The sequence below is a fragment of the Syngnathus leptorhynchus genome, chromosome 10, assembly GCF_054491065.1.
Source record: "Syngnathus leptorhynchus isolate UIUO chromosome 10, UIUO_Slep, whole genome shotgun sequence".
NCBI lineage: Eukaryota > Metazoa > Chordata > Actinopteri > Syngnathiformes > Syngnathidae > Syngnathus > Syngnathus leptorhynchus.
Genome location: NC_141204.1, coordinates 2987272 through 3013424, shown reverse-complemented (window position 1 = coordinate 3013424; position 26153 = coordinate 2987272). Strand labels below are relative to the sequence as shown.

At 45.1% G+C, this 26153-nt stretch overlaps 2 protein-coding genes across 7 annotated transcripts in view; one reads left to right on the top strand and one right to left on the bottom strand.

The window, feature by feature from the left end:
- Positions 1-722: 722 nt before the first annotated feature.
- The window catches only part of LOC147049926 (methylated-DNA--protein-cysteine methyltransferase-like), a 168417-nt gene continuing 142986 nt past the window's right edge, over positions 723-26153 (bottom strand). Inside the window, exon 18 of one of the 2 annotated variants that reach the window (XM_085923033.1) lies at positions 723-1967. In XM_085923033.1, coding sequence (XP_085779159.1) covers positions 1854-1967 — 114 coding nt within the window. In that variant the 3' untranslated portion in view covers positions 723-1853. Of the gene's footprint in view, positions 1968-6891; positions 11523-26153 lie in introns of those variants that run through there. The other variant, XM_085923034.1, reaches the window with a different exon arrangement.
- LOC147049927 (transcription factor COE3) overlaps positions 3367-26153 on the top strand; it is a 71659-nt gene continuing 48872 nt past the window's right edge. For all 5 annotated transcript variants that reach the window (XM_085923028.1, XM_085923025.1, XM_085923027.1 and 2 more), the window contains exons 1-6: positions 3367-4051; positions 4241-4397; positions 4506-4569; positions 4681-4736; positions 6112-6185; positions 9445-9513. In XM_085923028.1, the coding sequence (XP_085779154.1) occupies positions 3921-4051; positions 4241-4397; positions 4506-4569; positions 4681-4736; positions 6112-6185; positions 9445-9513 (551 nt within the window). In that variant the 5' untranslated portion in view covers positions 3367-3920. The remainder of the gene's footprint in view (positions 4052-4240; positions 4398-4505; positions 4570-4680; positions 4737-6111; positions 6186-9444; positions 9514-26153) is intronic.

Here is a 26153-nt window from a genome sequence, read left to right as displayed (position 1 = left end):
ATGTTTCCACTTATGGCTGAATAATCACTTTTTATTGCTTTCTCCCTCTTTGACATCACTCAAGAAACGCGCCCAAGTTTTATTTAAATCAGTGCCGGATAGCTCCACAAAGCCTTGATGGACACCATCACGATTGGATTGGTGTGGAAGTTGGAAGGGGGGGGGGGGGGGGGGGGGTCTGCAGGAGAGTGATGGCACCCTGGGTATTTTTTTTTTTTTCCCTGGTCATGTGTATTTCGGTGGAAATTTCCAGGGGATATTTTAGATGTTAATAGCCCTGAAGTGGTCTCGGTTTCTTATTTAATTTCTCTCGCCTTCTTTTAAAATGTAATTCGCCCACAGACTGCGCCGCGAGGCTCGAAAGCGCGCGCGGGTTAAAAAAAAAAAGTCTCTCATCATTTCCACAGCAGAATGGAAATGCAAATGGCGCGCACGCACACACACTCATGCCCTTGACACAACTCACCAGTGCACACAATTAAGTTGGTCACCGAGTGTGACGTCACTACAGAACACATTATTATTATAGTTATTATTACTATTGCCATTATTATTATTATTAATCCCGATATGTGTCGTGCTGGCTTCACTAAACACAATAACGCTTTTTCATCTATTGTCCAGAACTCACTTCAAACAGGCGTGCTGCAATAATAATAATAATAATAATAATAATAATAATAATAATAATAATAATAATAATAAGCAAAATCAACGCCAGTTTTGGACAGGCTTTTATCCCTGACTAAAAATCCACGTCGAGATTTTGGCACCTCATGGAAGTGGGAGGGGGAAAAATGAGTGTTGCCAAAGAGGGGCGCTGTCCGTCTATCAGCGCAACAAAATCGATCCCATCACGCCTTATGGCTAGAACACATTTTTGCCATCCTCCCCCAAAAATGCCCAAAATAATCCATAATTTGTCCTTTTTATGTCTCCTTCTAATGTGTTTCGCGCGAGTGGAATTGGGGATGCTTTCGTTTTAATTGTGAGCTCAATGTGAACGCATTTATTTTAATGAACAACAACAAAAAAATAGTTTATAGTCAAGAAAAAAATGATTATTGGTAATAAAATGTGTTTGTGGTGAAACAAACACGGGAGCGTAATTATTAAAATTCACATTGTAAAATAAAAATGTTTTTTTGGGGGGGAAACAGCATTGCGAATGATTAAATGAGTAAAATATGTTTTGCGTGATTAAGACGTGAGAAATCATCATCGCAACGCAATCGAGATATTAAAACTCACATTTGATGAAAGAAACTTGGGGAAATAATTACGAATCTATGCAAATGTCTGAATCAAAATATTTTGGGTGAAAAATATATATCATGACAAATGTAGAGTATAAACCGCGTCGATCATTACGAATCAATTAAAACGGGTTTTAGTTAATGAACGTGGGAAAATTAAAAAAGTCTTTTTGGGAGAAACAAAAAAAGTCCTAGAGGGGAAAGAGAAAATAGTGCTTCCAAAAAAATCACGTCTTTATAATCCTAATCAGCCAATAACAATGTTTGAACGCTTGTCATAAAAGAAATAATTATTTAAAAATAATATGAATCTAAAACGTCCTTTCCAGTCAAAGAGCTATAACAAAAATATACTTATAAGTGCAAAATGTACGCTTGCTGCGTGGGTTCCTTCTCTAATCATTAAGAAATTGCAAGGCATTGTGGGCGTGCATGTAATTAATAATTAATCGACAAAAGATCCCTTTAATAAAGCCAGCCAGCCTGGGATGCTTGCACAAAAACCATCCGAGCAAATATCACAAAGCAGGTGAGCTCCCTGCAACAAAAAAGTGCCTTAAAAAATAATAATAAAAAAAACAAAAAACATATATGATCTTAATGTATGGCCGGGCGTGGATGTGGAAGTGGGCTGGACAGCTGGGCAGCGGCCGGCTGATTGACTTTGCCGTGACATCTGGGAGGCCCGCTGGCCCCTGGCACGCGTGGAGGCTGATGTCGGCCATTTACATGCAAATTTGGGAGAGATCATGAAGGGCCTCGCCCCGTAAATTCAACACACGCACACACACACAAAGGCACAGGGGTGCATGCGCACGCGCGCACACGCACCCACACCGGAAGCCCTCATTGGGATTTTGATTTGATATCAGTGGAGGTCAATAGATAGAAAGACTAGGTGGGAGACACTAGTGAAAGCGACGCGGGCTTTTTTTTCCTATGGCGCATCTTCTCAACACCCCTAAAAAAATTATAAAAAATAAAACATGCTGATAATTACATTTTTGTTTTCATTTTTGTTTGCTATGTGTGAAGACCACCATAGTACAGGGGGCTCAGCTGACGCCCCTCTCTCCGTCTCTGCACGTCCAGATGGCTGCAGCACACAGATTTGCATTCATTTCCACCGCTAATATGTCCACAACGAGCGGGGCCAGCTGCATTTGTTGTCAAATACGCTTTTAAAAAGACGCCGTCGTTCCACCGACACATTGTGTGTGTACGCGCGCGCGCGCGCGCGTGTGTGGCGGCTCCTCTCCAGTCAACAGTATCTGATCTCTAAAGAGGATTTGCCTTTTAAAGAGAGGGAGAAGAAAAACGCGCACCAGATTAAAAAGGGAAGGTTAACTACTTAATAAGCAAAATATTGTCATCATTTTGGACGCGCTCTTTTTGAATGTTTTTTTGTTGTTGTTGTGATTTTAGCGTGCGCAAATGTGCAAAGCTCAATTTGGCAATAGATTTGCGCGGAGGTGAAAGCAACAGCTTATAATTCACTTATCTTTGGCAGCAGCTATTAACCCTCAGCACCGGCTAGATAGATTGCTCAGGATGGAGCAGGCGGCCCTCCTCCTCCTCCTCCTCCTTCTACTCCTCATCCTCCTTTTCACCACTAATGAAGCAAACTGCTCGGACCGAGGAGCATGCAAGGCAGCTCGTGAGAGGAAAAAAAGTGTCAAAAAAATAGTCTTACGTTATTATTAATATACATCATTTATTACAGATTGTCCAGCATTTACATGTAATACAAGACGTCATAACAGAAAAACGCAATTTACAGAATGATGGCAATTTTCGAGCTTCAATTTGTTAATTTTTAATGGGTTTTTTTTTCTTGATGCCGATCAAAATATATATATAAAAAAAGAATAAATAATAAAAAAAACAAAATAAAACTCACCTCTTTTGAGGGGCCTACAATGGAAGAGGTGGTGAAAAAGTGAACGAGGCAAAAATCTCCGTGCTCCGCGCTTTGGAAACAGGCAAGCGTCACGCCTCCGTATATGGTCAAAGCCCCGCCCCTTCCCCCGCGTCATCCCGTGACGGCTCCTCTCCCGTGGGTTTAGAGTTTTGGCTCCCGGGAAAGAGTGCAGTCCTCGGGGAAAGAGGGCTTAGTTTTGCATGTTCCCATCCAGCGTGCGCCACGCCGCCGCCACCTCCACGCCAACGGGGCCCCTCTTCTCCTCCGCCAGCGTCGACACTTCCACATCTCGCGTGTAGCGTGGAACACCTTTCCACTGGCGAGCAGTGTTTGGAGTGCTTTTTCTTGAGTGGGGCTTTCTATTTTTTTTTCGTCAACTCCTGAAGGTTTTGGACGCCGGTGCTTCGGGGATGTGTCCACTTTGAGAGCAGCATCACCCACGAACACAATCATTTTTATTCCTCCACGCAAAAAAAAAAAAAAAAAAAAAAGCAAAACAATAATATCGCTTTCTTTTTTACGCTCGCGCGTGTGTGGATATCTCTCTTAACCCACTCGAGCACTTTTGAGAATTGTTCACAGCGGACGGAGAGAAGAGGGAGAGCGGACCTGTGTGGACTTTTGGACGGATAAGCCAACACGCGTGGCGTGGACCCTTATTCCCCCAACTCCCACCACCGCCACCTATTTTTTTTTTATTATTTTATTTTTTATAATCTTTCCCACCCCACGCAGGAGGCTCCATGTTTGGGATTCAGGAGACGATACCGCGGGGCGGCACGACCATGAAAGAGGAACCGCTCGGCGGTCTCAACTCGGTGCGCTCATGGATGCACACGGCCGGGGTCGTGGACGCCAACACAGCCGCGCAAAGGTATCACCATTGTGACACCACCACTAAAAAAATCAAAAAAGAAATCATAGTGGAACTTGAATCTCCGCAATTGGACTGTTTTTTGTTCGTGGAAGATATTCCACGGACAAAAAAAAAATCCAAATGCCGAGATGGGAAGTTTGAGGAACCAGAACGACCCTCCTCCGTGTGTCCTTGTTCACCCCGCAGTGGAGTCGGCTTGGCCCGGGCGCACTACGAGAAGCAGCCCCCGTCCAACCTCAGGAAGTCCAATTTCTTCCACTTCGTGCTCGCCTTGTACGACAGGCAGGGGCAGCCAGTGGAAATCGAGAGGACGGCTTTTGTCGACTTTGTGGAGAAGGAAAAAGTAAGAGCACCCCTCCTAATTTATCCCATCTGCAAAATGTCAATTTTATCCACTATTTTATTTTTGTTGATTGCTTTATTGATTTTTTTTTTTTTTTACCCCTTGCAGGAGCCAACCAGTGAAAAAACCAACAATGGGATACATTACAAACTACAGTTATTGTACAGTAACGGTGAGTAGACTCATTATTAGAACAACGCCATCTAAATTGGCATTTATAGTTATCATGATAATATTTATTGAATTATTTACGAACTAAAATCAATTTCCTGTGTCCATCCAGGTGTCAGAACAGAACAGGATCTTTACATTCGGCTAATTGATTCCATGACGAAACAGGTAAGTTGCATGGCTGAGAACTATAGAAAATTTAAAATAACTCACATGCCAAAAATAGCTAATAATAAGCAAACGATAATAACAAGCTGTAACGTGAGAAGAGACTCACTTTGTCCAACCATTAAAAATTGAAACACGTCTGCTGATCCCCTTTCTCGCAAGGGCTCAGAGGTGAAACCCGTGTCAGTTTAAAAAAAAAAAAAAGCGGAAAAATAAATGCAGTTTATATATTCGTGTTTTAATTTTTGTAATATATTTTATTTTTTAAAGAACGAATACACGCAGAAATTCACGCCGTCCATTTTGTACGAGAAGCCAAATTACGCTGTTTGATATTCGGTTATTATTATTATTATTTTTTTAATTGAAGAAATAGAGCCGTGCCGTGACGTGACGGCCAACATTCACACACACTCGCACGGGCACACACACACACATTCCCGCGCCAATGATCCGAGTCAATGACGCAGAACAAGCAATTTATGGATTTCTGTTTCCTCGGCTGCAAAATGGCCACATCAATCAAAAGCAATAGGGAGAAGAGAAAAATGTTACAAATAAAATTTCAAACAATAATAATCAGTTGTCATGTCACAATTAGAAACAATTTCATCGCAAAACACGTGACGCAAAATTAACGCCCGCTAATAAATATATATATATTTTTTTTTTTTGGGGGGGGGGGTAATCTATTGGATTGATTTCCTTTTAAATTCTAAAAGGGCGCCGTCCGTTGGAGAATAGGTGAGTCTCCTTAGAAACAGGAGGATGAGGAGGATGGTGAGGATGATGAGGAAGAGGGGGAGGAGGAGTGAGGGAGGGCGGCAGAAGTGATCGCTCCACGCCATCTGTTTCAGCCAATGCTCAAAAATTACTCGAGCGTACACCGCCAGACAGCCGCCGCCGCCGCCACCGCGCGCGTTTTATCCACAGAAAAGATCATTGTTAGCGGCTCAAAAAATAAACAACAGATTGCCCATTAACACTTTCCCCCAAATATCCCCAGATTATAAGCATATTGATGACACTTCTATTGGAGCGAAAATGCCCCCCCCCCCCCAACACACACACACACACACCCCTGTCAGTCTGTCCGTCTTAAGTGGATTAAATGGGAGGGAAAACAATACACATTGGAATTATTAATATTTGGAATTTCATCAATAAGATTAAAAAAAAAAGTGACGGAACATAAAAAAAAAGATGTGATAAACTGATACAGTATTAATATAATTGAAATAGTTTGATAAAATGTGTCATTGTAAAATGTGGGTTGAGATGCCAGAAATAATTTCATCCAGAATTAATATATAAAAAAATTGTGTTTTCATATTGATTCGTTCTAATGTTCAAATGTCAATTTTCATTTCCAAAGGCCATAATTTACGAGGGCCAAGACAAGAATCCGGAAATGTGCAGAGTTCTTCTGACCCACGAAATCATGTGCAGGTAAGACTATATGGCACTTTTGCTTTTCTTTAATATTTAATCTTTCAAATCTCTTCCTCCGTGACGTGTGACTCAACATGCATCACCAAAAGAGTGGGCGCCAAGTTTTTCAACGCTTTTTTTTTTGAAGTATGCTCCACTTGATGTGAGCTGTCAGCGATGTTTAGCGAGCCTTTTAGCGGTTTGCGCACGCATTTTTTTTTTTTTGCCTCTCACGTTGCGCTGCCATTCAGGCGCTGTCACCGATACCCAAACGCCTTTTGTTGTTATTGTCGCGACCCCCCCCCCCCTCTTACTCTCCCCGCCTCCCCCTACTAGCGATTGCAAGCACTGAATTCAGATACTCATCGGTTGACCCCCCCTCACCTCCTCTTTTTATTATTATTGTTGCAACGTTTCAATTGAAAAGCGCATGCATCATATGCTCTTTTTATGCCCCCCCCCCCCGCCCCCCCTCCGCTCCTTGTAGCTCAAACTCATCACTCACACTCAATTTGCACGCGCATCCATCACTTTGTTTTGTCACACTCGGAATATCCGGCGTGGACAACGCATTAGGAACAACACACGTGTTCAAATGTGCACCGTGTTCCTAATATTTTGCTCTTTGAAAAGAAAATGCAATGACCTGTAATGAGAGTCGTTACACGACTGTTTGATACTTGCTACAGCACAGGGGGGGGGGGGGGGGGGGGGGGCTCGTGTTGTATTGTAATTTGTATTGATCATAGAAACGACAGCTGTTTTTCATATTTAGCTTTCTTGAATTGATCAAATCAGGCAAATCGGGCAGCTGTAATATTGAAAAGAATGACTTGACTGTTCATCATTGTATTTTTGCAATACTTGCACAAATGCATTGCATCATGCTGTTGCTAATATTTTTGCTTGTTCCTGTATTTACTGTATGGCCCGGCCAATAATTTCATCCAGAGTCGTAACTGATTACTTTTATAAACAATATCCAGGATTGTGTTTCTTCTTATTGTAGTTTATCCTTGTTGTAGAAGAGTGTATAGCTGTTCCTAATATTTGGGCTGCCCACTGTGACTGATATGAATGTTTTGATTCATATTACAGTACTTGATTTTGTTCGAGTAGTGAGATGACTATTACAAACAGTCTCAAATCGCCTTTAAAGTGTAATGGTGCTCCCTTTCGATTGTCACCTCATTTCAGAATTTGTCAATTATTTCACTTTGCAAGGTCGTCAAAGCGTTAAGGCGTGAGACCCAGAGCTGTTCCTAATATTATGACTTGCACTGCTATATCACTGACTGACTTTAGATGAACCCTCCATGTCACAAATATGTTCCTCGCTGTCGTAAGGATGAATCAAACGACGCTGAGAGCGGTTCCTAATATTTTGGCTGCCTCTTAGGATGCATATTATTTATGCATTATTGCTAAATTTACATTGACGTCATCTTGACTTAATTTCCCAACACAGCATGTCTCTGTAGTTTGCTGAGACTTGTTTTTGACGTGTATCGATTCATGCTGAGAGCTGTTCCTAATATTTGGGCTGCCCATAATTATCGCTATTAATAACTACATGCCCGGCAATGCCTCGGGCTGGTGAAGTATATGCAGAATGCATCGATGGAGTTTACAAAGGTGCCTTTAGACCGACAAAGGTTGGAAGTATATTCTGTTTAGTTTGAAGTGCACGGTTGTATCCAATCATGTACGTTTGTTCATACACAAAATATGAACGCTGACTTTTGATTGACAGCTATTGCTTCTTGCTGTTGAAGTGTAGTGAGTCTTTCTGTGAGTTGTTGAGAATATTTGGGAGAAGCAATTAAATGTTCGCAAATGATAGTTAAGGTACACCTGCACAAAAAAAAAAAACAGCCAGACAAAAAATGCGCCTTTAAAAAGATGATTGAGCACAATTTGCATTGCGTTGAATAATCTATGTGGAATATTTTCTTTGATTATTATAGTACGTGCAGTTTTTGTGTAATTTAAACAAAGTGGCCAATCCTTAAAAAAATCTTTTAGTCACCTAAAAAGTGTTAATAAAACTTAAAATAGCTCTCTGTCTTTTTTTTTTTCAGTCATAGATCACTTTAAAAAAAAAAAAATGTTTGGTCTCTTGAAATGACACGTTAGCATGATTATTACTGCTGTAAATCAGACATGTTTTTTTGTTTTTTTTAATTTTCCCCCCAAGCTGAGCGAGCTCGACCGACAGTATCTTTGCACGAATCTTTGTTTGGTTTCCTGCACCATATGGCGTAAATCAATCTTATTCTCAAGAGTTTTCATTTCAAATGCAAGCCCGGATGATGAATTTGTTTATTTCAGTTTTTTTTTTCTTCCCTTTCCTAATTCATGTTCAAATCAAAGGATGTGAGAGTCAGCTAGCTGCAAGCTCTGGATTGGCGTGGTAAAAGGGAGGGAGGGGGGGGGGGGTTATGAGGGGGGTGCGTCTGAAACATGTGGTGGAAGATAGATTAGTGCTTTTGAGGCCATAATTGATAAATGCCTCGCAGAAATATTGGTTGAGGGTGGCACCTTGCATCTCCCTCAGAAATAGCAGCTTGGCAATTAGAGGTAAACAAAAGCTGAAGCTGTGAAAAGTGACTCCCCTGCCTCCGCCCCCCCTCCCACCCCTGAGCATCCCCTCCCCTGCAACGCTATAAGCCAAACAACACAACATGTTGTTTTTCCACATTTTTTTTTTTTTTATCTATCAGCATCAATGCAAGCAGTCAAGCTAGCCACATGCGTGGTAGCCACTCGATAAACGCACGCTGGGTTTGGGGAGCTTTTGTGTTGCTGAGCGAGCGGGACAAAAAGACTTTGTGGCAAGTGAGTCAAAGAGAGTCAGCCAGGATCATTTTGAAATATATGTAAATATTCATTTTTGAATTTTTTCTTTTTTTTTGAACTAGCCCCAATGACATCTGTATAATTTCTTTCGACACAAGACGGGAAGAATGAGATGTTACATCACACTCTTGGACAAAATGTAGTCTTACATGTTAGCCAATTACGTAATTTCGGGGAAGTTCAAAAAAAAAAAAATATATATTTTAAAATATGTATCCTTTTAGATTTCCCTCAATTTCTTGACAGCCCTTTTCACACAGTGATCCAGGAAACGCGTTGGCCCCGAGGACCACACGAGTAGCTTGCCGACCCGTTCTAAAAATAACTCATCGATTGCCAATTTGAACAAAAAGATTTTCTGTTTTGTTTCAATTTTCTTTCTGGATGATTCTAACCCGTCCCGTGTGTGTTCCGACAGCCGATGCTGCGACAAGAAAAGCTGCGGGAACAGAAACGAGACCCCGTCAGACCCGGTGATCATCGACAGGTAGGACCCCCAGCTTGCCTTCTCTCGTTAGGGTGGATGGGGAGGGAGGGGGCGGGGGGGGGGAGTCAAACGAGCGACAAAACGGCCGAGGGGATGCGAGCCGACGAACAAACGAGCGTCCTTCCCCTCCCTCGGCGCTGCCAGACGGCGCCCGCTCGGGCCGACTCGCATCTTCTGAGCGGGGGGGAGGCGTGGGAGTGGCTGAGGGGGGTCTTTCCCAGCTACCTGTGTGCCGAGGGGGCGGTCAACCACCTGGATGGTGGCGGGGGTTGTTTAGTCGCAGGTGGTTCAATCACTAGAGGATCACGCTGGGAATACACCTAATTAGCTCGGGCAACTTGGTGTTTATTTGGCTGGTGCACCCCCTTTTGTTTATCACGCTGTCAGATGAGCAGCTTTTTTTTTTGCCAGCGATTTGATGATTGTGGAAAAAAAGTTGGAGAAAAGGAATCCCAGTTGCTAAAATAGATCCACGTTTAGACTTTTGCAAAGTACCGGTATGGTAGCAGCAGGTGTAAAATATGATGGCATTTTTTTTTTTTTCTTCCTTCACCTTGGTTTGCGCTGCTGTGTATCTCCTCCTCTTGTGCTGCTCGTACCTGGAGGGGATATCTGTGACCTTCCATTTTCCCATCCAAAGTGGGCGAACAAACGCGTCGCTCCCCCCGCCGTGGATAAGTCATGCTGAATAATTCGTCTTGTGCACGATAAGGAGGGGAGGCAGGGAAGAGTTGTCAATGTAACTTTCTTCGTGTCGTAGAAAGAGATGGATTATTTTGTGACGTTATTTTATTTCAATTTTTTCTTCTAATTTGTAATCGACTCTTTCATACAGAGACCCTGCAGAAATGCCATATCAAAGCTGAACAGTGGCGCCTTGAGATATTCCGAAACCTTTTGTTTTTTCCGGAAGACAAATTGCACTCAATAGTATTTTCACTGCTATCATTTTTGCCCAAGAAAGCCGGAACACGTTGAGTACTGGTGTCTTCTGTGTTTCTTCTACTATGGTGTCTATTGGGCGCATGACTGCCGCCAACTGGTCATGTATGTCCATTGCAAGTAAATTGGTAGCGGCTGGATGTTGATTTATCTCGTCTAGTCTCGAGACAGAAGCGTCGTCGTGACGTATTTCCGATGTCCGGCAAAGGCCAATACAGATGTATTATTTACTTCAACTTAAACTGCTGTCAGCCACTGCTCTCACTCCCGCCACCCGTCTAGGCCCCGCCTCTTAAAGACACACGACACTGCAATACATATTACATTTTACGCTAGCAATGACTTCTTTTAATACTCCAATCCATTTACAAGTCATGCTGAATGCATTTTACGCGGCTTGAGGTGGTGAGGCAGGGCGAGGGGGTTGAGGGGGGGAGGTGGAGTCCGAGGGGGACATCCGAATGTAACTCTCACCACGTCGTAGGGAGAGACAGCAATGCTAATGTTTGACTAGGCGGAATCACTGTTTGCTTAGCGGCGAATGCCTGCTATCTGACAGAGGGGACAACTCTCTTATTAGTAATCAAATCGGGCTGAGCAGTTGTTGCTGCCACTCCACTCCAGCCGCTTCTCATGCATGGGGAAGTAGGAGCCGGCTGCCCTGGGAGCCTGGATGGATTACCGTAGCTACTGCTGTCTGCAGGGCAAACTCACACACACACAAGGACACAGACGGAGGGGATGCTGCATGCAAAAAAAAAAAGCGGGCCACGGCTCTTTCATGTCGCCTCGGTGTCATTCAAGAGTTTCGCACGCGCATTGTTCCGCAATCGGACGGACAAAACGTGTAACTTAAGTACAAGGCGAGCGGGATGAACGCGAGGGGAGGAGGAAGAATTAAAAGTCAAGCAAGGAGAAGGGCTGGGAAGAGAAAAGGTGGGAGTGGAAGAGAGAGAGAGGGGGCGGGGGGTATTGTAAGCTAGACCGGCTCAGGGAAGGGCTCGGGTTTTCATTGTGGCCGCTCTGAATGGGAGTGGAGTATCCCTTTCCTGGCACAATGAGCGGCTCTGTTGAAACACAAAAGCATATGTTCCTCATTAGACCCTCCCATTGTCTCCATGTCGTAACTATGAGACTGTCAGAGCGCCCTCGCGGACCCTCGCAGGTTCCCAGTGACTGGGGGGGAGCCTCACTAGTTAAAAAAAAAAAAAAAACAGCCCAAGCGGGACCGGGTTCTCCCCCCCCCCCTCGCCCTTCTTACGCCGGTGTGTTAAATTATTCGCCGCGGCTGCTCCAAACTGGCGTGTTTTACTGCCGTTTGTGTTACATGTGTCGCCCTCGCACGCACGTCATTACGAGGCACCTGCGCGAGCGAGCGAGGGGTCCGCCTGATTACTTCCAATCCACTTGACTGACGCAAGGTTCGGCCGCCGAGGTCCGAGAGCCTGAATCAGCCGCGTCTGCGTACAATTACAGAGTGGAAACCCAACCTTTGGAAACACAACAGCTCCACTGGGAATTTAAATGGGGAAGGGGACGGGAGGGGAGGGGGGGTACAGTTAAGTTGCACCTGAACTGAGTTTGAACTGGACGATTTTCCAGAAACGGGACGGCCATTAAATTCCAAGGCCCCGGGAAACAATGGTTGCCACATACATGGTGGCTGTGACATGAGGAAATGAGACTTTGCCACAAAGACGCCTTCAGTCCAGACATTTTGCACAAAATCCAGCTTTTCCTTTGAGTTAGAATTGATTTATGCAAGAAACATAGACAACTACATTTTTCAATTAAATGTAGCGTGTTATTTTTCATGCAAATTATTTTCTTTTAGGGACATTTAAAAAAAAAGTTGTATTGGGTGTTGGAGTTCACATATTAATATATTAAATTAATTCATAATCTTTTGTTGCAAGGATATTTTTTTTAAATTAACTGATCATTTAAGTAGGTCAGAGGTTAAAAGTAGGGCAGGGTTGTTTTGTTAATTTTTGTAAACAATACGACTATTTACATGAAACACTTAAAACTGAAGGGTTTGAACTTTGATCGAATTTGAAGTTGGCCATTTCAATAAAACATTTGAAGTTTTGCTATTGTGAAATTTGCATTTCACAACAAAGAAATACACAAAAAAAACTCACAAAACTGCTTCGGCGCAAACAACTTGCTTGCTTTGTTACGCTAACCAACATTGTTGCCATGCAAATTAGTAATGTGTATCTTTTAAAGTTAGTATTCCAACTTTAAATTATGATGTCATGTTATATGGAGTTACTGGGTTGGAGTCAGGGCACATCTGTTCCATAACGTGACTCATAAAAATATTTGGGCGTCTGCTAGTCATTCAGAAAAATGTCCATTTTCTTTCTCCTAATTAAACAGCATTACTTTTCATACAACATTTCTACTAATGGTGTCATATTTATAGTTTTATTATAGTGAAGGGGTTAGAATCAGGCCACATCTGTTCCAGTCATAAAAATATTTAAGGGGTCTGCAAGTCATTCAGAAAATGTCAATATTCTAAAGAGTAAAAGATCAACAATTTTTATCCAAGATTTTAGTATGTATATGCTTTTTGGGGGGGGGGGGGGAAATCATAATATTTATGCGCTGTGTAATTGTAGTTCTAAGCAATTAGGGGGTTTCAATGAGAGCATATGAGCCATAAAAAAAGTTTGGGGTCTGCTAGTCATCCAAAAAATGTCACTTTACTACTAATTGACGTGTATATGCAGTCAGGTGGTTAGCTCGCTTTGATTTTCTCCGTGGGGGAGGGGCCGAGTGTCGCAACTAATATTGCCATTCATTTTGTGGTTTTGAGGTTGAAGTTGGAACACATTAGTCCCATGTTTGCGGATAACCCAGAAAATGTCACTTTTCTCTTCAGTCGCTTGCTTTTTTTTCTCTTCTCCCCCGTACAAAATCCGAGTAAATTCTCGTGAGAACAGGCTCCTTGGACTGTATCATTGATGGCGTTCACGCACTGTAACATTTTCCCAGATGGTAACGCGGGGGCGGAGGGGAGGGGAAAAGGAAGGGGAGGCGTGTGTTGCTAGCTGGCATCCAGCGAGACATTAACTGGCGTTCCCATGGATCTGGCATGTCCGACAGAGTTTGGGAAACTTATCATTCCAAATGTGTCCTATTTTCCTGTGGTCAGGCCAGACATCTGTTTACCCTATTTTCCCTTGGAGTACTAATACTATTTTTTTTTTTTTTCAAACACAAGAGGAAGGATTCTCTTTAAAAAAAAAAAAAAAAAAAGTTGTTACGATATAGAGAGCCAACAGCTGTCCCATAGTTTCAGCACTGCTTGCTCTTTAAATATTTCAAGAGTTAAATTTGATGCTTTTGCATTATTCAGACGCATTTTCACATGAAGGGAAGTTGCGTTTTTGGTGGATTTGTGACTTTTTATGTCTTCGGGGAGCGTCGGTGCACTGCGAAATGAGCCGTTTCGATCGTGCCCTCATTTTCTTGTAAAAAAAAAAATCAAACACTCAAGTCTTGGCACTAGCGCGGAATGAACGACTCATTTTTGTTAGCAAAGTCAAATCGGTGTAATGTTTTTTTAAAATTGTATCTGGTAAAAAAAAAATAAAAAAATGAGATGACCTTGCAAAAAAATAAATAAATCACATATTAAATCACAATCGCAATATTGAGGAGACTGGCGCAATTCGATTATTTTTCCAAATGGTTCCGTCCACCAACACAGTTGGGTAATAATCGCCAGCGGATTTAGCAGATCCCCGCAGATGTCACATTTGTAAGTTAATGGTGCCTTAAAGTAAGTGGGGGTGTCGCTTTATTCAGTGGGTAATTTGAGTCTTTAGAATGATAGTGATGAGATAGCCAATATGTGATTAGATGCGTCGCCAGTCTACAGTGCGCGCCGAGCATGGCGCGCATAACTCAATTTGCCGCGACTGGGGCGCGCTTGCTAGCCGTCCTCGCTCGCTCGCATATTGACTTTGTCTCCTCGCGTGTGAAAGATTAGACACGTTGTTGTGGCTCACGCATGGATTTTGTAATAAGACAACAGCGCGCCGCTGAAAGACGAGAGAAAATGACTCATTCCCGGCGTCCGGGTTCAAAGTTCACCTTCGACTCAAGAAATATGCGCTCGGAAGAGGGGGGCGGAGCCAACTAATTCTTTTTACTGGGGCGACAGCGTATTGGTCTCTATCTACACATAATAAAAATGAGGGGCTGTTATTGTGTTTATATATATTTGCATCTTTCTGCTGCAGATAATTCACTTATGCCGCAGTATAGCGCCACCTACTGATAAGGAGGACTTGCACAACGTGTGCGTGTGTGTGTATATATAAATACACACACTCACACACACGTGTGAGTCTTCTTGGGGGAATCCAGATGATGTTAGCATCCGCATAAAGTGACCCACCCCGGATCCAAACCCACGCCGCCCGCCTCCTTTCATTCCGGCCGTCGAGGCACTCCCTTTCACTTCCTGTCACAAAGGTCAAAGAGCAACGACCTCTGGAGAGCAGCCCAGCCGTTGAATAATTCATGACATTGACTTGTTATTTTCTCCCCCTTGTCTTCTTTTTTGGTCAGCACACGCACACAGCAAGGAGCTTGCGGGCGTGCTGCGGGAGGCTTTTATTCATTTAGCTTATTTCTAAAGGCCTTAGCACACCTGTTCTTGTGTTAATGCAATTACATTTTGGCCTAATGTACATTTTGCTTAGCCCCCCCCACACACATCGTCATGTCTCTCATTAGCTGGCCTGTATTTTCCAAATGACTGCGTTCTCGTTCATTTGCGTAACACCTACGAGGTCATTTCCCAGAGTGCACTTGACTTGTTGTCAAGTTGTTTACCAGAAACAAAAGGTGGCAGCCCTCGGACGCCTCGACCCCCCCCCCCCCCTCCCTCCCACGCTCTTTACCGTCAGCATCGAAATCTGGGTAAATTTGCGTGCTCCCCATCTGTTTTTTTTTTTTTTGCAAAAGTGTGATTACCTCCAAAAGCTGAACAAATGCCAGTATTTATAAGGTCAGGCCTTTATGTGGAAATGTGATGTAAATGAGAATCAGCGAAAGGGGACATTAAACAAAATTAAATTCATTGTCTCCGTTAATGTCATTTACATTTTTGGCTAAGCCGCGCTCTGTCAAAAGAGGATTTCTAAAACCATTTTAATTGCGCCATGGAGAGGAGGGCGTGTTTGCGGCGGGCGTCTTGATAACCTGCGTCGACCGCTCTGTTTATGAAGCGCCTAAATGACATTTTTTTTTTTTTTTTTGCACCGCATCTGCACGGAGGCAATTAAGATGGCACTCAGTCGCCGGTGATAATCTGCTGCCTCCCTAATGAAAATCATAAAAGAGGAAGGGGTCAGTGTTGTCGGGAATTGCGGCAGGTGCTTTCTTTCTATATTTACACACCTGCGTGCACTAATGAACTCGCCCCGCCGAGTGTCACGTCGGATTCAATCTTTTAATATCGAAATATTTCATCATTGAATACAAAACCTTTGATTATCCGCCGATACCAAGTACCGATACTTCAAGTGCTTTTCGTACGTGAAAACACAGATGCCAAGGAGGTATTCGCAGCCAACCCGATAAGTAAGAATAAAGCAGATTATCAGCCCATCCCTAGAAGAGGCGGGGCCTAACGGGTTTGGTGTGACATCATCAGCGGGTGTGCGTGAGTGTCTGGGTGTGAGCTGTGGCTGACAGCAGTTTTACTGTTCTCTCGGCGTGGTTCTCCTTTTGCTAGGGCAACACAGTAAATCGGTAGGAAAAGAAAAAAAAAACATCAGGCCAAGCGCTGAGACGGGCAGGGCCGCCGAGGTCGGCGTGACGTTGGAGCGAAACTCGTCTCCTCCCGTGCCAGAGCAGCGAGTGCAGGAAGTGTTGAGAGCGAAAAGCTGTACTTGGCTCGCAGCCGTTGGCTCGCCGTTGGGCGAAAAATGAAACCCAGACCCTTTTCACTCTCTCTCTCTCTCTTTCTCTCCGCGAGCCAGAACCTCCGTCCCAGCGCTCCAACACGCGGGATTGGGTAATAGTGTTTCGCTAAGCAAAACATTACCTCAAATTATCCTCGCCCTGTTTTCTATTCCCTCCTCCCTCGTGTCAGTTTTATCGCAGTTTGTAAATGTCAAGACGCGCACAAAAGACGCGCGGGGTGAAAGGATTTTTTTTTTCTTTCTTTCTCTTCCTCCTCTTCTTCTCCTTCCAAATTACGCTCACATGTTTGGGTTCGCATGAGTGGCGGTTGCACGTAAACGCCGTGCCTGGCGTTCCCCGGGGACGCCCACCTCACCGGGGTAGCGTTCCCCAGTGGCATCAGCTAATGGCAAGACTTGACAACAGCAGAGGAGCCGGGGGTGTTGTGTTTTACTAGCGCTGAGCAGGGGTGATGACTTTAACATGTGTGCGCACAAGGAATGTTAGCGTGCGCGCGTGTGCGCTAAAGAGAAGCGAGCGAGGTGCGCACGCATGCACGCCGACCACGGTTCGGTTTGATGGCAGTGAAAGACGAAACATGGTTCCACATGTGTTGAGAAAGAGCAGTCCATCTGTCCATGGAGACGACCTCCCCCCCCCCTCTCCCCCAACTCGCCACCCACTTCTCTTTCCCCTTCGTTCTTTCTCTTCCTTCCTTCCCTGGCTTTCGCTGCTGACAGAAAACAAGGCCAGAGCTGGGCTGATGGGACGGACGCCGGCGCCAAGAGCAACACGCGTTGCATGAGGGGAATAAGAAAGGCTTAGAGCGACTTATTACCTCCACCAAGGAGGTTTTTGCTAGCGAGAGGGTGTGAAAAACAAAACAAAAAAAAGGGGGGCCGTGTCTAACTATGACAAAAAAAAGTATCTGGAGTTGTTGGAATGACAATATCGTTTCCTTTTTTTAAGATAATTAACAATAGACGAATAACTTAGATAGCTTTTTAAAATTCAAACATTTAGAATTCAGCTTCTCAAGAGTGAATATTCTGCCATCTATTAAAACCAAACCAAAATATCTGGATTTACTTTAGAAAACAAGCAACCTTATTGTCTATTTTTTTTTTTAATTTTGCATAAGGGACGGATTCCCCCCCCCCCCCTAATAATCAATAAATCCACAAAAGAATCGACAGATGAATCGATAAAAACAATCGTCGGTTGCAAAGCTACTGCATACTGAGTACCGTGTGATTATTTTGGATATATTCTTATATCATCCTATTTCATGATTCACGTCTGTTTTTACGGAACATCAAAACATTCCAATGCGCTAACAGACGCACGCATGAGTAGCGTTGTGACGCTACGTGGCTACGTAGCCATATGTCTGTTTGTTTTGACTCTTGTCAGCCATTTGGTGACATTTCCCGCCACCTCTCAATGCACAGAGCGCAATTCCTGCCAACACCACGCGCCAGTTCTCATAGCGCCTTGTTAAAACTTACATCCGCCGTCTCCTTGTTGCGCTTGTGCGGCTTTCTCAGCGAGGGCGACTGATTTATTGGGATATTATGACAGAAAACAACCGATAAAAGACTCCTTTCCCCCCTCGCAAGCCATTCGACTCGACTCTGGAAATGGTACATTATTGAAATTAAAACCGGGAGTAAATAAAACATGTCACTCTTCCTCAAATATTTAGCGCTGCTGTATAATTGACGGCGATGTCGTTTGGTGGCCTGAAGCATTAATGACGCTTTGCCAAACAGAGTCTGTAAAGAGCCACCGCTGTTTTTGTTTTTCCCCTCCATGTTTTTTTTTTTCTTTCCCCTTTTCCTTGGCGTGTTCTCGCTTCCATTCTGTCCCTATTAGGTTTCCCTTAATTGTCAAACAAACTGTTGGGTCAACCTCAGTCGTATCTGGCCGTAAAACAACGAATCGGGCCGGGTTGAGGGATATATGTGGTATTTCATGGGAGGCGGAGTAATACTGGGGTTTTATGGTTAAGTACCAGTTCACGCCCATGCCATTTGTTTCGCATTAGACTGGAGGTTTTGTAAATCAGATCAATATGTTCGCCGAGATGCGATTCCTTCGCCGGGATCTCCCGACCTGTTCTTTCCTCAAGTATTTTTCTTGAGGGGGGGGGATAAGGAGGGGGTTGCTTGTCAATGAGAACCTCTAACCCACCCACAGCCCCCCCCCTCCTACCCACTTTCTCCCATGTGTTTATTTCCTCTTTCAGATTTTTTTGTGTGTTGTGGTTTGTTAACAAGATGATGTACAATATTTTATGAAAACAAGCCGACAAGTCGGTAAAGAAGTCAGGCCAGGATGAAAAATGAAAACTAAGATGTGGGAAAAGTGCAGTTGGAGCTGTCTGGTTCTCTTTAAATGGGGTTAAAATTTGGTTTTCTTTATATTTTTTTTGTATGCATCCTACAGTTATCATTCGATTTTTTTCTATAGCCACACTAACCTTTATATTGCTTTAAAAAAAAACAAGTCGAATATTTTTTATGAATGCATTTCGGCCTTTTTTCTCCATTCTAAACAGTGCTTAAAATTTTGGGCTATTTCTAACGACACTCTAAAAAATTGTCACGCAGATATGTAACGAAAAAATTCCATCCAAAAATATACATGTATTATTTCTTTTGTCGTCATTGGACAGCAAAAAATTGCGCAAGCCTTCCTCCCGTCTCCGTTTCCCCTCCGCTCCATCTATTTCCATTTTCTGAATGTGGCAATTTGTAGTGTGACACGGTTGAGATTAGGATAGGCCGAGCGGTCGTAAGATTCCATCGGACATGCTCCCGCTGGCGTGAGGTCACGGGATATGCGATTGTGTGTGTGTGTGTGTGGGGGGGTGTATTCAGCGAGAGGGTCATCAGTTACCTCGGGGAAACGAGCTGGTCCGCCGGCTGCTCCGCCCGGGGCCCCCAGGGGCTCCCGGGATGTATCGGAGCAGAGGTCCCGGCGGAAAGAGCCCTGAACCGGTGTCATTTATTACAAGTGACAAGTTATTTCTAACTATGGCCGCGTTTTGATTGGTTTACAAGGCTGTCGTTTGGAACGGTAACCACAGCTCCCTCCCTCCCCATCTGCACTCACAAATCACAAGCAAATGATAAATGAAGCTGAATTAGAACAAAAAGTTGAAAATAAAATTCAAGCCAAATATTTTCACATGGCTTCGTTCTCGCCACGGGACATCTTTCCCCGCGCATCTCGGCTTCGGAGCATTACATCGCTGCTATTAATGGTGTGTTTTCACAGCGTTTGACCATTGCTCTACACAGAGGGTCACCGGGGTGTTCCGCACAGCACCGCCCCCCTCCCCCTTCTTTTTTTTTTTTAACTGCCGACCCCAAACTGCGTTAATGATATATGACAGAAATTTCCTTGTGCTGGTTCAGTGGCAAGAAAGGTCTTGGCTAGTCTATATCAATCCATCTGACTTATGTTCCCATGTCTTGAATTACCGCTTGATGGAAACCTGCTGCGGGCTTCTCTTGCCAATTGAAATCAGATCTCCTCCACAGCCCGGTGTGATATTGATCCATATTCAACACCCAGGCTGCTAATCGATCACTATTGATTTACAATAAAAAACCCTCCTCTGCTTGTTCAGCATTGCGGTCGATGCTTTAAAGCAAAAAAAAAAAAAAAAAAGGAGGGGGGGAGGAGAAATGAAAAAGAAGAGGAAAAAAAGTGGTTTTTACAGCCGAGTCGTGGTGTTGAAATAGCGAAAGGAAAGGAAATGTGTCATTTCATTCGACAAGGTGGCGGCGGGGGTGACGAGAGCGAGTGAGCAAACCTTGAACCGTGAGCGATGATGCGAGCCCGCCGTGTGAGACCGAGCAATAAAAAACGCTTTTACAGGATGACACTTGTATAAGGACTCATTTACGGGAGGGGAATTAGCGAACCCCCCTCGCTAAAGCTGTCAAGCGCCATCCACCAAGTTGACGAGCAAACGTAATGACGCCTTCCTTCCAGCCTACCACCCAGCCAGCCAGTCCCCGTTAGCGGCGCTGGAACGGACCGAGCCGACCCCTCTCACTTCCAGTCCAGATCCACTTTTATTCCTGTCACATCTTAGTCCTAATCTCTCGGACTTCCTCCCCTCCGCCAAGTAACTGTTCCCATCCAGCAGGTCCCGGCGCCGACATCTGAAAGTTATTATCCCCAATCTCTGACATCCAGGAGTTTACAGTTATATAATGATGGGGAAAACCACATGTCCCCAGAGGCAGAGAACATTTTTGAGATGCCTCTCCATCTGTTTTTAGGGGGTGGGGGGTGTGGGGGGGTGTAAACCCTTTTCGGGCCAAAGTCAGAATTGTTGTTTTTTTGGAACCGGCCAAGCTGGGAGTCATTATAAGGGGTGATAAAGCAAATCCAATTGGGTCAAATTCCCCCCCCCCCCCTCCATACAGTGCTGGTGGCACCGGCTCGGCCCGCCTGGTCCCCGTAAGTGCTGCTTGTTTGTTTGTCCTAGAGAGGCTGGGCCGGGGGACTAATGCGGGCCCGGGGGCCAGCCGGGTCGGAGGCGGCGGGTGAACCCGAGCCGCCTGGTGCAGCAGTCAGCGTTCTCTGGCTGCCGGCTCACTCTTGTTTGGACTGCAGCTCCGGTTTGCTTTCTTAGAGGGAAGCTGAGCCTCCGTAATCATTGAGCCCTTTTGCCCGTTGAGGAGGGTGGAGGGATGGGGGTGGGCGGTGATGACATCGGTCTGCAGCAGCTTGGTCCGATCCCCTCGCCCCGCCCTTTGCTGCTCCTCACATATTTATTTTCTCTTCTCATTGTATGCTTGAAGTCACAGCGTATTATGTTCGGACCTCATGCGCATGCATGACGAGGTGCATGGCGTAAAGCTGTGGGCTTTGTTTTGACTAATAACGTCAGGGATTAGTGACGTGCTGACCTCGGTGTAATCTTTATTAGGCCCAGAGTGTGCAAGTGCCCGAGTGGAACGTCCCCAAAGTCATACAATTTGAAATTAGAGCAACATTTCAAAGGGAAGATATGCTGCTCAAGTCCACGCTTAATCTGAATGACAAGACGAGAAGTAAAACGCTACGAGATACTCGGGAGGACACTTAGATCAAAATCGAGCGCTGTCGTAGTCCATCGGTTCTAAAGAAGGTAGAATTTTCAAGAGCGCCGAGAACCTCGAGGGCGAGTTCTGTAGCGCCGTTTTTAAATTTCTACCAATTTAAAAAAAAAAACTTTCTTGGATAAGAACATTTTTTATTTTTACAGATAGTCAAGTTTTCAGTCAAGCATCTCTACTTTTATAATTTTCTATGAGAAAAATATGTTGGACTTTCTGTATGCTAGTGATGTAGCACCACTAACTTGACTGACAGAAAAAAAGCCGTCCTTTTGCGTAATACCACATCACAAGAAGGCTGTTTTTTTTTTTTTTTATGCAATCATTCCGCTATCATATGGAGATGTTTCCTCTTAAGTGTTGGGAGCCCCTTCGCTGCCTCTCGTGCCCCCCCTGGGCTCTCCTTCAAAATGTTTTATTCAACATCACCACTCTGTTCTGTTTTGTTACGTTATTGAAATGGCTTGTCGATTCGAATAGAGTCAACCCTGGTGGGCCAATCTCATTGTAGCCAGTGGAGAGTGAAAGCCATCACTGCAGCATAGACCCCCCCCCCCCCCCAAAACACACATACATACACACACAGATTGGACAAGAGGAAGGAGGGGAGGGGGGTAGCGAGAGCGCCTCCTCCAGATGGAGATGGCAGATACGACGGGGGAAAATGTCCGGGCTATTTTCCAGGCTTTCCATAATGGCAATCTAGCCCTTGCTTGCTTATTAAGTTGTGCACACAAGAGGAGTGGAGGGGCGAGATGGAGAGCAGAGGAGATAAGGGTTAGGACAACGGGCGAGGCGGTCACCTCCACATCGCAGGTGTCAAGCAGACCCTGTCGGAGAAAGCGCGGGTCATGTGGATAGATGATTGTCAAAGCCTTGATATAGCAACACCGCGGAGCGCGTGATAAGATTTGTTTGTGTTTTGTGCGGGAGAAAATACCACACAGGGGTCAGGGAGGTCGGCCGGGAGGGGTCACCGGGTCCTACTCGGAGACGAGGGGGGGGGGTGGGTACCTGAGTAACCTCGCATGGGGAAGTCATTTCTCAGGTTCCTCAGAATGATGTAGGGAGGGGGGTCGCATTGGAGGGTGATCTATCAGACGCGCAGACAACATGGCAGCTACCGCGGCTAAACCGAGTGAGACGGATAGGCGGGACTCCCTCATACGTAACGGCGGCAGCTTGAAGACGACAACGCTGAGTGTTATGGATGCTTGACATTGACCCGCGGTACGGCGCCGGCGTATTCATCACCGCTTTAGCACACAACAACAACAGTCCATTTGAAGCGGGCGGGCGGGCGGACGGAGGGAAGGAAGGGGAGAGCGCTACTTTGCTTACACTGCGCTCGTCATCCGTGAATATAAAAAGAACGCGGCTTCTGTCGTGAAATATTTTGTGTCATTTTTAAAAAGAATACTCTTCTTTGTCACATACTTGAGCAAATTTGTCTTTTGGGGGGGTCTGGAATACATGAACAGCATTTCAACTCATTTTGACGGTTTGGTCACGGTACAAATGGAACTCGGCAAAGTATCACTTGATCTCCTGCGGGAAAAATGATTTGTCTTTGGTCAGCGTATGTATTCGATAGGCCATAAGTCGAAGCCGTGATGTCACAGCGAGTTTCATTCCGATCTGATCCAGATTGCGCATTTGGCAGCAATTTGAATTTAAACACGGAAAATCCCATTTAACATGTTCAGGCGCTCAGGTTGTAACTTCTCATGACCTCATGCGGGATCTTTATGCACGTGGCTCCCTCGGGTGTAGAAATCATTTCACATCCGGACGAAAACCTCACTTTCCCCTCTCGGACTATTAACGTACGAGCGGTTCGCAGGTGACAAATGTTTGGCGTGGCTTGATTATTTTTTCGGTCGGCCTCTTCTTTCTGCTTTTCGTCAAGGCGATTGCGTTTTGAGCGGTGTCGCGGTTCTATCGAGCCGCATCCGCTTTGGAGCGGACGAAAAGCTCTGAAGCGTACATTTTTCCGCGAGTGAAATATTTGTTTACACGTCGACTTGTCACACCGCGCAACGACAGTCGTGATGCTTTTATTATTCCTCCGCCGTCGTCGTCACCCCCCTCTTCTTCTTCTTCAGGGTAAAAAAGGGCTAGTCTACAAAGTGGCTTTTTGTCGTTTGAGAGAAGTAAACTTCATCAGGTCGACGGCGAGGTGCGCTTCACGTGTCACTCAGCGGCGCTGGCGCCTAATGAAATGCTGCATACAGATTTCTGCCTGCGGGCTCGGGGGGATAAGACCGCGCTAACAGAATGAAACAAACCCATTCCCATCGCCTTCACTCACTTCTCACGCACAAACACACACGCTTGCTGGAGAGCATCCATGTAAGGAGATCCAAATCTGCAATTTATTCAAATATTGATATTTCCACATGTCACCAGAAAAAGGTGCCTTGAAATTTCCTCAGAGTACGGCTGTCAAAAAAAAAAATAGCAGGAAATATGTCAGATAATTCATAAATGGAGTTCAGCGCCGCAAAGTCAGTTGGGAACGACAAGGGGGGGGGGGGGAAATAAAATATAATATGCTTGTCAATGAAGAATCGCGGTAATATTACTGAAGCCGTCGTTCGTTCTTCCATCACGTCAAAGCAAACAGCCCCACGTCGTGTATTTGTGTACGTGCGTGTATGTTTGCGTACGTCTGTGTGTCCAAACATGTTGGTGTATATTTATGCATGCGAATGTGTGTGTGCTTTGGCCATGTTGTGGCTTCTACTTAGATGTGTTTGTTATCTTTCCCCACCAACGCACCCCAGTTCCCATCCCCGAGCAGCCAATGGGGAGAAGCGCGTCCTCCTCCCGCAGAGGTCCGCAAACCGGACGTCGGCCGGCATGTGTTTTGAATTAGGGCCCCCGAAAAACTGCGAAGGACGCCTCGGATGACGTGAGGCCGCTAGCCGAGCAAATTCCATTCTGCTGAACGGCAGAGGAAAAGAGCTCTCCGGAATCCTTCGAGATTTTTTTGGCCAGAGCTCTCGCGGCGATTAAAATAGGGCGGAAACCAATAAGTCATTGAGTCATGGAGCAAGGTCCCATGAAATCTCTCCGTGCCGTGTCACACCCAAATCAGCTCGCCCTGATTAGTCTTTTTTCAAAACTGAAGAGAACACCAACAAGGCCATTGTAACTTCCGATGATCACCACGTTTGCCACCCGGACTTAATCCACGGCATCAAAACTACTTCTATACAACAAAAGCAATATAAACCAATGCAAGTGTTCCAGGAAGTAGCGCACAATGACAAAAACTTTTAAAAATCCACCATACCCGCCATCGATACATATATCGAATGCATTAAGATCCCTACGGCCTTGTTTTGCTAGTCAAACTTAGCTTTAATAAGTTTAGCTCCTGCCAGCCAATCAGAAGACAGAAAAATCCTGATGCCAGGGGACGGATCCAAAACCCGAGTGGTTTGTTTATTTATTTTAATTCCACAAAGGCGGGCACTTCTAACATTCCCACATTAAGACAAAAGCAGTGATTTGCCACCATCATTTGGCTTCCATAGACAATCGTAAACCTTTTAGGGGGGCTGTCAATTACTCAGGTCAGTGCTTCTGCTAGTGTTTTGGCCAGTCGAGAAGGCCTCCCTTGCCCTGACCACCCGCCACCGCCAATGATGCATGGCCCGACGATGCGCTGCCAAGACGCGACAGAATAGCGGCGCGCATATCTGCGGCGGTCATGTGATGCCATAGTTCACAGCAGCTGATGAGATGCAGTTTGGCACAGCTTGGGACCCATCTGGGAGATGGAGATACGCAGACAGGGGAAGTATTTTACGGCCACGCATCTGCGCACTCCAAGAGCTATTTAGCATATGCTGCCGTAGAGCAGAGGAGTTGTTTTGCCGCCGCCAGCTGCAGCGAACGTCGTCATTGCTCAAAAAACAGCCGACTGAGCGGCTGATCCGTCGTACGGCGAGCGGGATATTGTTTTACACTCGCGCCACGCGTCACAAGACGCTGCCTATCATTACTGATGGAATGTCGCGTCGCGCTAGCTGCCGGCGAGTCGGGAGTATTAGCCTTTGAGTCAAACAAACATGACTGAGAATCGAATGAGCACGTGGTTGCTTTGGCTGGTTGTCAGCGGCAAACACTAGGGGGAGCTTCGTTTGCGACAGACTTCAGCTTTTTTTGGGGGGGGGGTAATGACCTAGCTTGAAAGCGGCGTAGCCTGTCGTTAAAATATGCTAACGTTGAACTCGAGAGTAAATGTGTATCAAAAACACTCCAAGGACAAAGACGTCTACGTAAAAAGGTTGTGTAGTTTGCTAGCTTTGATAAAATGAAGTTTGAAGTGATGTAATTGCTAAGCATGGATATTTTGCCACAATGTTTGTTATGACCCCGTTTGAGTCACACACAGTTTGCACATTCAAACAATGTGTGCGCTTACAATTGTGGGACACAAACTCCCCGTGGTGGGAACGAGTTGCACATGACTGCGGTCGGTCCGTTGCGCGATAAATTTTGGGGAAGCCGGCAACCACATGAAAGCCGTGTTTTCTTTGCTTTGACTCATCCCCGAGCGCGTGGGAATTTGTATCTGACGATCCTGCGTAACTTGAGTTTCAAACTTGGAACGCGGCGACACCGAAATTCTAAACA